Below are 16,512 nucleotides of genomic sequence, written 5' to 3'. Positions count from 1 at the left end.
CTTTTATGAATATATCACTTCAGGCTCGTGGCAAATTTTTGCTTCTTTCTTTTTGTTCTGAGGGGTTTGGTTGAACATTTCCCATACTACTCCTTCCTTTCCATAACTTCTGCACAAAGACACTACAGATAGCCCCAACTTCTGTACCATCCCCTCAAACAGATTAAATATATTATGCTAGGCTGCCTCAGGACGTTCTACCTTTCTTTCGCAGCTGTGACTTCTGGTGCAGTAACAGCTCACCATTTACTATTTTTAGCACCCACTAAGACTGCATATTACCTGCAGCATACAATGGTAGCGTTACATTTCTCTTCAGTGAGATAGGGAAAAAAGACATACATACATTTATACATATTTATTGTATCTTTTTAAAAGTAGCATTTGCAGTTACTTTTAAGCATTCACCTCTCTTCTGCTTCAAATGTGCACTTACGAGAGAAACATCTACTGGCTTCTGAGTCCAAGATTAATACCAATAATAATACATGCCAGAATCAAGCTTCATTGCTTGCTGGCAGCTCCTGTCATGAAAATATTATACAGTAAGAAGAGTGTAGAAAAGGTCTGCGTTAATCATTCAGCAATAGGCTGGGGCTGGATTAGCGTGACCGCACCATCTTCTCGTGCTGAAGCACAACAACACTTTCCTGAAAACCGAAGCTCACACAGTGACTTTTTTCCTTTTCATCCAGAAGGTGGACAAGGCAGTTGGGTTTTCTACAGTAGCTTCTTTAGTTGATAAGATTTCCTCACCATCTATAGGAAAACACTTGCTGTAGACCTTTATATTTAGAAATGTCTTCTCTTCACATAACAGCAAGAAAATACTTGAAGTCTGGCATGTAGTTAAGAGAACTGGGAACAAACCAAATTTCATCCTCGGATAAACATACGTAACTACTATAGATTTCGATCTAACCCACGCACAAAGTTTTACACATACTACAAATAGAAACAGAAGGTATCAGCAAAAGACTATTCTTACATTGTTTCAAATTAATTTGCAACTATACAATTTTAACTGTAATAGAAAAGGGAAAGGAATATAACAGAACAGGTATGAAGAGAAATATTTTCAAACTTTTATTTGTGCACATTCATCAGGTGAAAAAGATAACTTTTACAGCTTCTTTGGTGCCCAATATTCAGCATACAAAAATGTAAAAGACTATTCACAAATAAAACACAAGCTCAAACTAAAAAAAAATAATGTTTTAAAGGTAGTGCACATCGTGACAGCTTTGCTTATGAATACACAGAAATTACTGCAAAAATAAATAGAATGTCTTTTTAAAAGCAGCAATTTCATATCTTGTAAACTTCTGTTTTTACAATACAGCACTGTTAAGAGTAAAATCCAAAAGAACTGGAGTTTATACTGTGGCCATGAGCAAGTAAGAGAGTCTGTATTCCTCTGCTACGGTTGGTCCAGTTTTCCTTTTTGCTTTTAGTCCAATGTGCAGCAGTCTTTAAAGGTGCTTGGTTAGGAAACCTAACCATCAAGTGGTGAATTATAAAATTTATTTCCGGCTTTCAAACACGAATGGGTAAATCTGCTCCACAGCACTGGCAACAGCCTTTACGTTTGGCCCTGAGACATATTAAAAAAAAAAAAAAAGGCAGTAGCAAAAGAAAAATCAGCGAATCATAAATTAAACCAACAACAGTATCTTTAAAATAACCTTAGTATTTTTAGCTACTACAACTTTATACTGTGGACAAAAATAATTTCTCCTCTGTTTCTCCCAACTTAAGAAGGTGTTTGATCACTTTTACTTACAAGAAAAGACCCTCGCATGAAGTCTGCAAGATGTTCTACACTGGTCAATGGCTAGACTACAAATAAGTAATACTGTCATTTAATTTCGTAACAACTCGGGTGCTTTTCGATTTACTGGTTTAAACAGCCTAGAGAAGAAGGTAGAAGCTGAGTGGCAGAGGTAAAATATACTTTTACTTATGCTAATCTTCTAGGAATTTGTATTACTCAAAGCCTAGCCACTTTTATCTCTTCTTTTAAAAACCTACCAACAAAAACTACTGCTAAGTAATGCTGTATGTAACCAAAGTGTGTTTCAAGCAAGGCTATTTTATGTTTTAAAATTACAGACTATTACTTTCTAGTCTGGATTTTGCAAATAGCTCCACCATTGATCTCAGGACAAAACCTGCAAGCCAGGGAAGGGTTATTGTCTCAGGATGAAGCATACAAAGGTTATCTAATGTGATCTGTGAGTATTTGGGGAAAGAAAAGGAAGAATGAACCAGCAATGCCTTCTAATGGTACTAGACCATTTTATGCAATGAACAATTAAGAGTGCAAATAGGTGAGTAGTGACATGCCAGAAGAAATTCATCCTGGATAGAAGTTTGGTGATGCAGATAAATGAAAACAGCAGTTTTTCACGTGCTTTGATGACTCTGAACTCAAGGGGTTTTCTACGTCACTTCAGACTTCAAAAGTTTCTTCCAAGTATAGAGAACTGTTCGAAATGGTTCCCAAAAACCATAAATAACTTATTTAAGTAAATCTGGAAATACTCTTTTAATTTACACGCTCAGTCAGAAGAAGAGTGGAATGGAATAGGATTCTTTCTGTACTTTCAAACTTGTCAAGTTGAGTTAAGCACTCACCTAAAACAAGCCTGGTGAAAGATAACCTGCCTTCTGGGCAGACACTGCACCTTCCTTAAATTTGTCTGCTATTATAGAAATGCACGTTCTAGAGAAAGCCTTCAGAAAGCGAGAGTATGAGTAGGCAAATAATTCTTGTAAGAAAATGCTACTCCCTGTATGGGTGGAAGAGATGTAAAAACTGGATCATAATTGCAGGGAGTATAAGAGAAGAAAAAAAACCAAACCCAAACAAAAAACCCCCAAACCAACCCCCTCATCACTCATTTTGGAGGAAGAAAAAATTCATACTTCTTCCTATTACATATCAGCTCTTTTCTTTTCTCAATGGAACTCTAAATCTTTCTATTATTTATTTTAAAAAACCCACCTTCCTGTTTTTTTATAACATTTCTAATTATGTATCTCAAATGAAATTCTTGGAGTTAGTGGCATGACAAGTACTAGTACTACAAAAGTATGAATGGTCAAAAGGAACCTCATCTGAATGCACTTGAGAGTGAGTACAGTAAGGTTGAAAAGTAATTTAAAACGTTTTTAGAAGCGTAAGACTGTGGACATTTTTTTCCCCCTAGAAGAAAGGCCTAGGCAAAACAGAAGCCTTCAAAACCAACAGAGGTCTGAGATATTTCAAACTCACTGTAACAAATAAACCAGAAGGAAGTAAAACTTTGTTGTTTACTGTATTTGCCTTCATATTTGAAAGGACAATTCTGGAAATACGAAAGTGATTTTGTCCCGTATATGTAGTAATAAGAATCTTACAGAAAGGCTAAATCTCATTAGGAGGCTGACAAGACACACTGAGGACCTTTTATTACTGCAGTAATACTCAAGCTTCTGATTTATCCTAAATTTAGTTTCTAGTTTTGGCTAGACCAGTTGCTCTGTTGAGAGCATATACTGGAATATCGAAATACTTTTCAGCCCTATATTTTCAGATTAAATCTGATGGAGTTTGTCATCTTTAAAAAAGACTTCTCCAAATATCTTGTGAGAAACATTCCCCATAAAGCCAAGTATTTGTTAAGGAACTAAGATGTGAAAATAAAAATCCCTACCTGACTGAGCTCTCTAACAACCACAAGACAGAATTCCTGCTAAAGTGATATAAAGTGATGGTTTTTGGTTCTGTACCATTTTAACACATATTCTCTAAAAAACCCGACTTCTCATATCTGGAAACCTGTGGTGGATACTTCACAAGCATACATAACAAAAAATGGAAAATGAAAATTAGGAAGAAAGAGTCCAAAACATGGCATGGCATCTCCAAGACCCAGGACAATCATGTCTCTAATTACATCGGGGAAAAAAAATCACTGATGCCTGCGATTCAGGTGGTGATTCTCTCTCACTTGAGCTTTAACAGAAGAGAGCACAACTCTGGAAGAACTGCAAGTATTGGTCAACTTCAGTTATGACAAAATACTATGCTATCCTTTACATTTCCATAAATCTCAAGTTTGGAAACATGTATTTATGAAAGGGATGTTAATGCTACATGCAGTGTAGTTTACAGCACTATGAAGATGAAAAAAAGGAAGAAAATTCAAATATTTAAATAAACACTAAAAAACTGCATTCTCAAGTCCTATCTCACTTTTTTTTTTATAAAAACCAGACTACATTCAAAAACCAGATTACATTCAAAGTAATTTTTGAGCCTACCAATAATAAAACTTTCTCTACAACTCTTCTGGCAATTTCACTCAAAAACAAACTGGGTGCTAGCACTGGGAAACAAAATCCCTTCCACATATCTTTTGACTGTTTTAAACATCTTCCTTTCCTAAACCTACTGGCCCTAAAGTTAAATATTCCCCAAAAGTTAAATATTTATTTTTGACATCAAAATACCTGTAACTGTGATACTGCCTGTGGAAAAAATCTGTAAGGTAGCTCTGAGAGTTTTTATTCTGTAACACACGGCAGGATGAAGTTCTGGTTCATAACTAGAAAACAAAATAAAAGGTAAAAAAGATAGATCTAGAACTGAAAAAGAAAAGCTTAAGAACTATACCAAGACTGTAATTCATTAAAGTCCTACCGTACCTCGCATGAGGTCTGTTATTCTTTGTAAATTCTGGCAATCTGATCTCAAAGGGCATGTTGCACACTGCTAAAACATTCACAACTTTAAAATCTGTGAAAATTACCTTTTCAGAAGAGGGGAAAAAAAGACATTAGAAATTTAGTTTACAGCAAGGCAGATGTACAGGTTGCAAAAAAACCCCCAAAACCCAAACACACCCAAAAAACCAAACCAAAAACCACCAAACCTGAAAACAAAATAAAAAAATCAACTAATTAGAATATTTTGATGAGATTTCAAAATGAAAACCTTGTGATTGATGCATTTCTAATAGGAATCTAAACTGTACTTAATGGACTCAAATCACTTACTTTATCCTTCTATGGTACAGTAACTGTTGAACTAGATACTTCACAGTTGTATTATATGGTTATAGTAAAGCTTAAGAATGAGACACAGAAACAACTTGTATTGCTGTACTAAACACCTCCAAATTGAAAATAAGCTAAATTAAATAGCTCACTGAACATCAAAATAAGCAGAGGAAAAGCTTAAATTTCATTGTTACAAGAATCTGAAGCAATTTGAAAGCTTCTTTAATGCCTTGTTGCATTCCTAAACAAACAAATGCACTTCTGAGAAGTCAGTGTTGGCAATACCACTGAAGAAACCTTTGATCGTTTTCTGAGATTGCCTAAACTTAAAATGACCATTCCTCAGTCAAAACTTTTCAGAAGTAAACTACCAGTATAAGCAACTTATCCTTATAAAAGGTCAACTATCAATTTAATCTTCAAATACACTCCACTTAAACTGCTCACTTTATAATAAAACTTGGTGTGTCCACCCTGGAAGCAACATTTACCTCACTGATTTAATGTTCCATTCCAACTTTAAGAGGCTGGGTCTAACGCATGCATTCGTAACAGTAAGAGTGTCTAACTTCTGCTTGGGTCTGATGCATCATTACCAGGATAGCCTGTCACCACTGCCTTTATACACTACAATCAGAGGTAGCCTCGCCCTGCCAAAGGACTGCCACTGTCTCTATTTAATTGTCTGTCCATAAACTGAAACTGTGGGTAAACAGCACAACTGACTACTAGGAAGTTTTAGAGTACTAAACCATGTCATTTTAAGTCATTCACGTTGCTCTCTTTCAGCCTTCACTACGGTGAAGTGGTGTTTTTGACTCGTAATGTTAACTCAAACCCAGAAAAAAAGAGGGGTTTCATGTCCTAAGTATTTTATTTGGCTTATTTCCTGCCACGCAACCTAACAGCACAGAAGCACTTCCCCCCCCCCTTTAATTAAAGGGGCTCAAACTTGCCTTTAACAAGATGGATGTGTATCTGCTGTTCCATCAGAAATGAGGGAAAATTATGTTCAAATGACAGTTAGGTTTATAATCTTCAGCACTCATTCCAAATAAATCTTTCAAGATATTGTAAATTCTATCCAAGAAACATCTGTGGGTGGTTCATTTATTAAACAAATTTTGTTGTTCATTAGCCAGTGAAGAAGCTGGCTACTATGAGCTGCCAAATGAAACTCAAATCCACAAAATAAAACAGCTTCTCTTTAACCAGCATCTGGAAAATGTATGCAGACACAAAAGGGGCATCTGAGTGAAAACATGTTCACTGCTAAATTGTTATGCTCCCTCATTTTTGTTTCTTTCTAAAAAATTGACTACCAGCATTGCTTGAGTCATACAAGTCCTTTTTCATTAGAATTACCTGAAAACCTAGTTTCTGTAGACTACGAGCTAATCGTCTGGCACCAAATTTAGCTTCTTCTTCACTATAAAGGAGAAAGAAAAGAATCTAGCATTAACAGAAATAGAGTATTTATTTGTGTGCACACATACCACAATAGCTTCTCAGACTATAAAATGAACCGTTACATCACGTAGCACATGAACCATGAGTGCATGGACAGCCTTCATTTTATCCTGCTATATGTATTACATTTTAACTATCTAGATACTCAAATGGAGTCCTTTATGCCCTATTTGAAGAATATCTTGGCACTTGGCTCCAGCTGAAGTGGGAGATGTATTGTGATCATACACGATACTAAATACTCTTAAGAGACAAATACGATCACGGGTAGTGTGGAGTTAACATCCTGAACAATCATCTTCCATTTTGAGACAGAGATCATATACAGAAAGTACGCAAATTTACTTACTCCACAATGCAGACATATCTTAGAGGAATTCAGTTGTTAAAGAGTTTAGCAAGTCTCAGATGTATCTGAACTGAAAGTCTGCTTTTGCTTCTCTCCAGTCCCTCAACACTGTATAACCTGATTAAATTCAGGCAGGTTTTCATAAAAAAATAACAGATATCCCTCAAAAAAGGCATTCCTTCCGCAGTTTCAAATTCTGGCTAAAAATATAAAATTCTTAAAGAGTTCTCATATGAAATCTCTAAGATTTTCTTCATAAAGTAGTTTTCCCTGCTGCTCTCCCAGAAGGGTGAACTGATGTTGCTTAAGATTTCAAGTGAGTCTGAGGCAGACACTTCACATAGAAAACTTCCTCCCAAATACGGTGCTTGGCAAGGATCTACATGTGATCCAGTGTGAGTGAATCTTAACAGTGCAAAGTACTGCCTCTTGCCATCTTCTTCATTTATAACATTCTATTTTTAAAAAAATACACAAGAATTTACAGCTAGAGAAAGAATCTTCACGAACTCACCTTGTGGCTCCTGTGCAAATAACTTTTCCTGAGGACCAAATTGTGGCCGTAATCCTAGGCTTCCTAAGCTTCATTAATACTTTCTAAAAAGAAAAATAAAAGTGGAAGAACTGGGAATTAGTGGTACTTCAATTTCATACCAGAAAAAATAATAATACTGTTAGACAAATCAACTGTTGCACTAATAATAATTCCTTTATTTTTGATAGCTTTGAACTGTTCCTTCATCTCTTTCAGTAACTTAAAAACAAAACAAAACCAGCTCCTGAGAAGAACAAAATAAGCGTGGGATACCTCAGCCAGTGATTCAGTGTTCACAAAACAGATTAAATGAAGGTATTTTCTTCTGAATAAAAAGCTGAAAGCCAGGAGCATTGTGCTATTTTTTTTTTTATTACAGTGACTCCTACATTGCTGACTCCATATCAAGATATATTTTCTTGACAAAACCATCAAATTTCAGGAGGCAAAATGGACCCTGAGGTATAAGAGGTCTCATCACATACCTTATACTAAATATTCACCTCACTAGTTGCAGTCTTCTGAGACAATATTTACCTACTCCATTTACCTACTCCCCTTACTGTACATTTAGTGTATGGCAAACTAAATGTCTATCAAGACAAATACAGAAATAAAGCTATGCTTTTCTCTATCCACCATACATAGACATCAGACACAAGAATGTTTAGCTTAAGGAACATTCATAAAAAGAGATAATTGAGGTATGTTGAATCTCTTACCCCAACATCACGCTTGTATATCACATTTGCTCCCTCTAATGCGATCTTCCTCAAGTTTAAATGACATCTTGTTCTAAAAACACACACTACATTTGTGATTAAAATGTCCAATGCAACATCACTGTCCGCATCCATTGGGGTGATTTACAACTCAGTTTTCCCACCAGCTCACCATGAAGATCACATCCTGAGAAACAAAAATGATAAAATTACACATACCAGTAGAAAATTGCCTACTAATACCATTGTATACATCTGTCCCTTAAATGAAACAAGAAGCAGAAGCAACTACACTCTGACTCATTTAAGTGAGCTGTGTGTGGGGAAGGGGGGAGTCTGCATCCTGTATACTAGAAAATAGGTTACTTGTTTGAAACCATGTTGCCAGACTTAACAGAAATAAAGTGTGTATAGATATATATAATATTTAAACTTGCCAGTTAAATATGTTACAACTCTTACCAACTATATTAGGACACAGTAAAGATTACTGAAACTTTTTCCATAGCTCCAGTGGATAATCTTTCCTCAGCTCATTTGAGGATGTCATTAGACACCTCAGGAAAATGCACTTCTCTGACTGCTGAAGTTGATAATTCTGAACAGCTTGACATTCGTGTTGGAATGGATGAGCCTGCTCAATAACTTTGAACTAACACGGGTTACAGAAACTACAGTCTGTAGACAGCTGGCTACCACAGCTTTCCCATCTTCATCCAGCACTCTTGGCCTATCTCTCCCAATATAATAGCGCAACGCAAACTATACAAAATGTCTTGGTGGCAACAAGAGCCTGGGCTGAGCCACAGTGGCCTCTCACCCCTTTCTGCGCTGCCCACAGGAACTGTATAGAATGAACGTATTGTACATGCAGAGTAAAATTGAGTGTTTCTGAGAAAAAGCATGAGTAACTGTGAAGGCACAGGACGGGTGCCCAGTGCACACCCTGCAAACCTAAGGCAGCCAGAAAGCACTCAGTCTGCCCGTGCACATTGAAGGTGACACTCCTAAAACACATCTCAACTCAAATAAATCTCAGGTGAAGTATTTGGAGAAAGGAGAGCAGAAAAGAGCATGAACATTGGTATACAATGAAAAGGACTTATATCAAAATACTGTAGTTGATTAAGGAATTTTTCTTTGTAGAAGAATGTAAAAATCTTAGTTTTACTGCAAGAGATGTAGCTTAAGTAAAGCACAGCATAAGAGATAGAGGCAATATTATCTTGATCCATTAATCTAAAATTCTAGTAGTATTTCATCCAAAATGAACAGAACAGAAAGCAAAGAACAAAAATTAAAGAAAAATAGTCAGACAAATGAAATGCTCTACATGATCATCACTATGGAAGAAGCAGGAGACTATGTATCAAGAACCACAATATATGTAATGCATTTATACCACTTTAAATGTTTTGGCCTTACATTCTATATCAGAAATCTTCAAGATACAAAATTAACGTTACTCAGTATTTTCATCTGACTACAACTTCCTAAACATCATGCCATAGTCTCCAACTGAGAACTCCCTCAATGTGCATCTTTGACTACAACTCACTGACAATACAGAAGTAATAAACTACAAGGCAGATGTGCATGATGTACCGGGTCAACTGCTGTGATGGTTACTGCTTCTACTGTGCAGCCTGTTCCCGGCTGAAAAAATTATTCTGTAATTGTTGGCTTGTCCAATATCAGAAAAGGCAAGATGGGTGACAACACAGAAAAGAGATGAAGAAACAGCAAGAGAAAAAACAGAAAAAACAAAGGCTATGTGTGGGGGTGGGGGGGAAAGCAGGCAAAGAAGAGAACGAACAGTAACTAATTAGTATTCCTGGATTTTTTTTTTTTAAAAACCCAAAAATCACATGAATCCTCAAAGTTAGAAATGACTTATCCCATCTGGTTTTGATGGACTACTACAGATTGGGTTGGCAATTTATGGCACCAGATCCAAAGATAGCACATGTGCAGATTTTGCATGGCACGCAGGCACGGCCAGCACGGAGCAAGGAGCTGGAACCTGTGGCATCTTCTGAGAGGCATTTGTTTTCCACCTTGGCTCCAACTCCTGGCTCTCGCTGAGTTCACTTACTGGAACCCAGGAACGACTGCCGTGTAAGAAAACAAGATACCTCCAATCAGCAGCGTCTCCCAATTATCAGCAAGTTTCTACTGGCACCCTCAATAGCTACATTCTGAAAGAATAACGCCGTCACGCATAACACCCTTGAAAGGTTGCTAACCTCCAAGCAAACCATAATACTGTACGATAATGTCTCCATAAAACTCTGATGGCTTGTCTTAAACAGATCCGGAGAGAAAAGTCACATGCTTATTCAGAACAAAGGAAAAAGTGGTTGAAAGAGAGAAAAATTACAATTTAAAAGGAAAAGATCTATCATTAAAGGGGGATCTACAGGAATAAAGAACGTTAATGTGCTGTGGAGCTGTCAGTAAGGATGTTTTCAGCAATTATGGTGTATCTTGGCCAGAAGTACAATCTACTTGCATAGATTTCAATGGGAGAGAAATTACACAACATTACAGTACTGTGTCCCCATTTTCATTAGCCATGTTCTGAAAGTTCAAGACAACAGATATTTAGGGAGGTGCTTTTCAATTTGAAATTTAATTTGAGCTGTAGCTAATATTCTAGACTATGTTTTGTGATATTCAGTTAAGAAGGGACACAATTTGCTATAGAAGCAGTATGTGAATACAGCGTAAAAATACTGAAAACTGCTTTTATTCTATTTTAATGTTACTTGATCTAACAGAAGTCTTTAATTGTTAAACTTTTCACTCAAATATTGAACATTTCAAATATTAATTACCAAGTTTTTCTCATTTGTATTGAGAAAGGTCTCTACTTGCTGCTGCTAAATACTAGTCATGCTCTTTGAGAACCTGAATCTAAGTGTCAACAATTTTGAATACACCCATTCCCATTTAGTATACAAATATAATATTAACCTCTTGCAAGGCATGGTTTAGAAATATTGAGTAAACCCAAATGCTTCTAGACTTGGATACTTCTGTCCAAGCAGTGAGCAAGCATAACCTATTACAATCTCTGCCTTTAAGCATTCATTTTAACGTCTCTCTCTGCACTGACAACAAAGAAAAAATCTAGAGAAAAGACATCCCGCTGCCTTTCTTTGGGAAGTCTCAAAGAAATATGAATTCATAGGAACCACGTGAACAGAAGAAAGCTAAAGGTTTTAAAAAAATAATAATACATGCACTATATAAAAAAAAAAATCTGAAGAATATGTTTATAAAAAAGGTGTAACAATGTTCAAAGAAAGAAAGATCTTATTGATACATATCTCCAGTAGCACGACAAGCTGGAATATAGGAGACCTAAACAACATTCTGATCCTCCTTTTTCCCAGTTTTCTCATCTCTTCTGTGCTACTAATACACACTACTGCATCCCTGCTGCGCAGCCCTGACCCATTATGTTATTTCCCAAAACCTGAATTTCTGCATTTCTGCCTCCTAGCTGCAAAAGGTGGAAAATAATGCTCCTATGCTTTTACATATACATTTTGAGATCAAGCAACAGCTTTACATATAAACATGTTACTATTCCATATTTATGCAGTTACACTTGCAGAACAGAGGGACTGAATAGAAACCAAACATCTTGTTCTTTCCGGTTCTGGATTTGCAAATGCTTAAGTTGGTTTTATTGAGCTCACTTTAGGTTTTGTTGAATAATTTCACTCAAAGGTTCTCTCACTTGAACTTCAGAACTTTGGCAACTTAAATCTCATTTCTAAAACTATGTTTTGCCAGTTAATGCTAATTTAATAATAGGCTAAAATTGAAAATAAAATTATTTGTCTATATGTGTAGCATTTCTTTTGAATTATGGACTTCATTCAGCTTTCTCCAGCACAAGAAACTAGCCAACTTTGATTTCAAGTTCTCTTGCACCAGTGTAACACAATCTATTCCAACAGAGGGGGAAAAAAAAAAAGCTTAAATGCATCTCTGTGGAAGTTTGCATTATTTTATTTTATCAAGGAAATTTTAAAAGTTTGTTCTTTCTGTTCAACACAGATTTCAGGGATACATCTGGAATATTACCCTAAGAAGAAAAAAAGAGGAAGGGAAGAAAAAGTAGATAGGTAAAGCATGATAATGAACTTAAAAATAAAAACAACAACAAAAGCTAACTCAAGGATATTTGACACTGTAATGTATTCTAAACTGAAACTAGAAAACTTCCCAGAATAAGAAATACTTTGGAGGAAGGAATGAGCACTCAAGTTCTTAAACAAAGCATTATCCATCCATCCCCAATTAGGACCACAACCATACTACTTTACAAGACAAACACCCTGCATCAAAATCTTACAATCTAAAAAAAGCCAGTGCTCTTTGTCTTCAAAAAGTTCCAAATCAAACCAACCACACCATCATCAAAGACAGACGAAAGGCACTTGGGATGGGGTATATAAACAAAGTATTATTTTAAGCTTTTGGCTACCTTTGATCTGACAAACTCAGAGCTATAAAGGTAGATGGGGGGGTATCTAACAATGGTTACATTAATACAGAACAGTTTAATAAACACCTTTTTCACCAGCAGCCTAAGTATAAGCAACTTCTACTGGTTATTTTTAACCTTGCTCCAAAGCAACTTACCAACTCCACAAACAGTTCCAACAGCCCAGCTGAAGGGATATCTGTCACTACTATGCCAGTAGGCATTTGTCAAGCTTGAAAAACATTTCTGAAAAAGTTAACAGGAACCTCCATATGAGGTTTCCATATGAGAACAGAAAACATACAAAGTAAAGGCCATCAGGAACAAGTAGAGGCAATTACATCCTTTCACTGAAGGTGCATTTTTTAAGATTTGTGTTCAGCCCCTCGGGAAACAGGTCCATATGAAACACTGGAGGTTACAGACCTCTGAAATCTGCTTGAATTTTTAGATACAATACAATCACAGTGGCAGGCGAACGACTCCCCAGAACCAAGAGTAACATAGCTACTACTGTCTATATAGAAAATCCTCTGGTCCAAACAACTTTCTTAGGTACAGCCACTGAGCTAGTAGGGCATGCTTTTACCTTTTGTTGTCTCTAGTGGCAAGTTAAATTGTCCCTAATCCAGAAGGCCATCTTGAAGCTAATACTGTCACCTTTCAAGATTTGCACAGTCATGACTACTTCCTACAGAATGAAACAAATATATTTTGGAGAAGAATTCCAAATATGCATAAAACCAGTGTGAAAGTAGGGATTGTCCAGTTAGACCAATGCACAGAATGATGATACCAGATATACCATAGGCAAGGAAGACACAAATGCCCAATCCTGCTGACAAATATCTTGGAAAAGCCTACTGCATCCCCACAGACCTGGGATCTTCCAACACAAATCCAGTTGCAGGAATAAAGTCAAACAGTTTATAGAACAAGATCAGGAAGTGTGTTTTTAAATAATGCACAACAGGCCATTTTACTCAAATCTTTCTCATCGAAACGGTCAGCTCATATTCCAAGCAAGATTCACTTGCATCCTACTCTGTGCCGGCTTTCCCTTATAACATGCAGTAACAGTTGAATGCCAAGCATTGAAAACAATCCTTTAGGTCTTTATGATACGTGGAAAATTGTTGTAAGTATGACAAAAGTCTGAACCGACCAGTAAGGTGGCCGTTACAACTTGACAAAACATTGCTAAAAAAAAAATAAAATATCTGTTTTACTGTTACAAAACATTTTAACACAACAAAGTCAGCCTCTCATCCTCCCCCCAGTCAAACATTGACCATTTGCGCGTCTCGATTGCAGAAACAGAAATACTCTTCCTATTCACACAGCTGGGAATCTCGCTCAAAGCCCTACGCGTACCAGTGCCGCAACGCTCAGGTTAACAAATAATTACCGTTTTCCCCCTTCAACCCCAGCCCAAAACTTCTCCGGCAAGCCCAGCAGAAACAAAGCGCAGGCAGCAGGCGGCCTGGCCACGCCGGTCTCCGCCGCTCGGCAGCTCGCTACCTGGAGCGGCGCCGGTCGCCGCTGCAGGGGACAGGGCTGTTACAAAGCCTTCGGGGCCGAGCACGCTATTTTGGGGAGTCGGGCGCGGGGCAGCCGGTGTCCCTTGGGGAAGCCTCGCCGGTTGCCGGCGAACCGGCCGTTTCCCCTGGGAGGATGCTCTGGCCCCTTCCCCAAACGGCGGCCCCGACCACGCACCGGCACCCCCCAGCCCGCCCCAAGGCGGGGGACCGGCACCGCGGCGAGAGGAGCCGGCAGGGCCGCGGCGAGGCCGGGGAGGGGGGGAGGCCTCCCTTACCTCAGCCGGGAAGGGACGAGGGAAGCGGGAGGCGGGGGAGGTGGGGGGAGGGGGCACGCAGGGGCCCAGTGGCCTCCCCGGCGCGCGCGGGCGGCGGGGCCGCGTCCCCCGAGACGGCGGCGAGGAGGAGGAGCGCGGCCCGTCGGCGGGCGGCGGCCGTTACCGTGCGGGCAGGCGGGCGGTTGGTCGGGCGGCGGCGGTCGGGACGGGGCGGAGCGGGGTGCCGGTTGCTAGGCGCCCCGCCGCTGGCGCCCGGCGGCGTTCCGGGTCCTGGGCCGACTCCCCGCGACAATAAACATCCCCCAGCGCCGCGGGCATAGACGCGACGCCGGCTAGAGCGGCTGCCGGAAGTCACGGCGGCGGGAGGGGAGGAAGGGGGCCGCGCTAGCAGCGCACTTCCGCTTTCGTCTGCCGCCCCCTCAGGCGCGGCGGGCTGAGGGCGGCGGCACCGCCCGGGGCGAGGGAGGCGGGCGGGAGGCTCCGGGCCGCCCCGCCGCGGCTTAATCGGCCAGTTACCGCTTCAGCCCTCGCTCGTCAGCGCTGGGGCCCGCTAGTGCCCCACCAGTGCCCGCGGCCTGTTGTAGTGTTGGCGCTGGCTCGGCGCCCCAGGCCGGGCGCAGCGAGGCTTCACCCTCGGCTGCGCCACGGCGCCCGTTGTGAAAGGCCCCTGAGCAGCCGCGTTGTTTCGGAGCTCACTAGGGAGCTGCCGGGGCCGCGCAGCAGGCGGGGAATTTTTCTGGTGAATTTTTCCGGCCGTGCAGTGGGAGGTCTTGGCTGTGGGCCACCCGAGAAGTGCCTGCCTGCGCGCCTGGTGCCGATGGGCCTGCGGTGTCCGGGTTTGGACCAACCGATACAGGCTCCGTCCAGCCACATCATCTGAGGTGGCGGCTTTGCCAGCAAACCGGCAGGAGATCTGATCAAGTTTGCAGATCAGATGGTGTCAACACTCGTGGCACGTACCTTGTGCTTCTGTGGGGCTGCTTGCCCTCAGACCTCTTTAGCTTGCCACACACACCTTGGTCAGTTGCTTGGCGGCTTCATACACTCTGACCCAACCGAGTGGTCATTGGTGCTCTTGACACAATCCGGCAATCATCAGTAAGGACTCAGCAACAAGGTGCTGTCACTGTTGCTGCTGCATGCATTCACGTTGCACTGCAGAAGGATTCTAGTCACTGTCTCTTGTCTTACAAATGCTTTAAAGATATTTTTTTTAAAAACTTAAAGCAACGTTGTTTGGTACTGAAGGGATAATCCACAGCAGGGAACTCTGGTACCTTGATGTGTGAGCAGACTACTGACCCCAAGTGAAGCAAATACAAGAGCAGGTGATTGAGAAGCCTCAGAGATTCCCAAGTCCCCTGAAGACTCTGTGGCCCTCAGCATTTTTTTGTGATTTTAATGTTAAAATAACTAAGACTGGTGCTTTGCACTCTTCCAATATGCAGCTTGTTAATCATTGCAAAGTGGGCACATGGTGTACGCTTTGAGGAGAGACAGAAGGGGACACGAGGAGATGGCTGGGATGGCGCTGGTTCTCTCTGTCCAGGACAGTCCTCCAAATTTGGCGCTGTCTCACCTATGCTGTCTGTAGGGAGTACAGCCTGCGATGAACTGCCTTTCAGCTATACTTGCATTTTCTCTTGGAAGAGCTGTTTGTTGTGCTTCATTTGGGAACCCAGGAACAACTGAGTGTGGCTGCAGTGTAGCCAATTAAGGACCCAGCACCCACACTGCAGAATGAAATAAAGTTGTCAGGTCGACTTTATAAAGACACATCAGACTTTATGTGAAAAATGTATATATATGTATATTTATGTGTGTAGTGCAAAGTATTCACTGGATTGAGATTGACAATTTTTTGAACTTGAGGTTCAGTAATTATGTACTTCCCACATCTGAAGTGATACCAGAATAGCTTTAATTAGGATAGAGGGAACAGTATGAAATTTAAATTTTGAAGTCTTCAGAGTTGGGATGTTTTCATTCAATTTAATCCTTCAAATGTATTACTAGGTTTACTTGTCAAGAATAATTATTTCAGAGTCTCACTTCAAATCAGCTGCGAGTACA

At 39.9% G+C, this 16,512-nt stretch overlaps 1 protein-coding gene across 2 annotated transcripts; it reads right to left on the bottom strand.

The window, feature by feature from the left end:
* Window positions 1-333: 333 nt before the first annotated feature.
* Window positions 334-14,809, bottom strand: TBPL1 (TATA-box binding protein like 1). Of its 2 annotated transcripts, none has more exons than XM_054819978.1 (7): window positions 14,032-14,572; window positions 8,123-8,309; window positions 7,380-7,462; window positions 6,412-6,475; window positions 4,693-4,796; window positions 4,498-4,592; window positions 334-1,594 (listed from the first exon to the last, which is right to left on the bottom strand). In XM_054819978.1, the coding sequence occupies exons 2-7, from the start codon at window positions 8,255-8,257 to the stop codon at window positions 1,524-1,526; spliced, it is 552 nt and encodes a 183-aa protein (XP_054675953.1). In that variant the 5' UTR covers window positions 8,258-8,309; window positions 14,032-14,572; the 3' UTR covers window positions 334-1,523. The 2 variants fall into 2 exon arrangements, with proteins under 2 accessions (XP_054675953.1, XP_054675952.1); XM_054819977.1 differs by lacking the exon at window positions 14,032-14,572 and adding an exon at window positions 14,603-14,809 and having other exon boundaries at window positions 335-1,594.
* Between the last annotated feature and the right edge of the window lie 1,703 nt (window positions 14,810-16,512).

Source organism: Grus americana, chromosome 3 (assembly GCF_028858705.1).
Source record: "Grus americana isolate bGruAme1 chromosome 3, bGruAme1.mat, whole genome shotgun sequence".
NCBI lineage: Eukaryota > Metazoa > Chordata > Aves > Gruiformes > Gruidae > Grus > Grus americana.
Note: the sequence above shows the minus strand (reverse complement) of the source record. Positions and strands in the feature narration are given on the sequence as shown.

Bases quoted from the DNA above. Each gene is read 5' to 3' on its own strand.
- TBPL1 (XM_054819977.1), bottom strand. From the start codon at position 8,257: ATGGATGCGGACAGTGATGTTGCATTGGACATTTTAATCACAAATGTA. The intron at 4,797-6,411 runs GTAATTCTAATG...TCTTCTGAAAAG, and splicing joins TACAGAAACTAGGTTTTCAG to GTAATTTTCACAGATTTTAA. The intron at 1,595-4,497 runs GTATTTTGATGT...AATATGTCTCAG, and splicing joins AGGCAGTATCACAGTTACAG to GGCCAAACGTAAAGGCTGTT.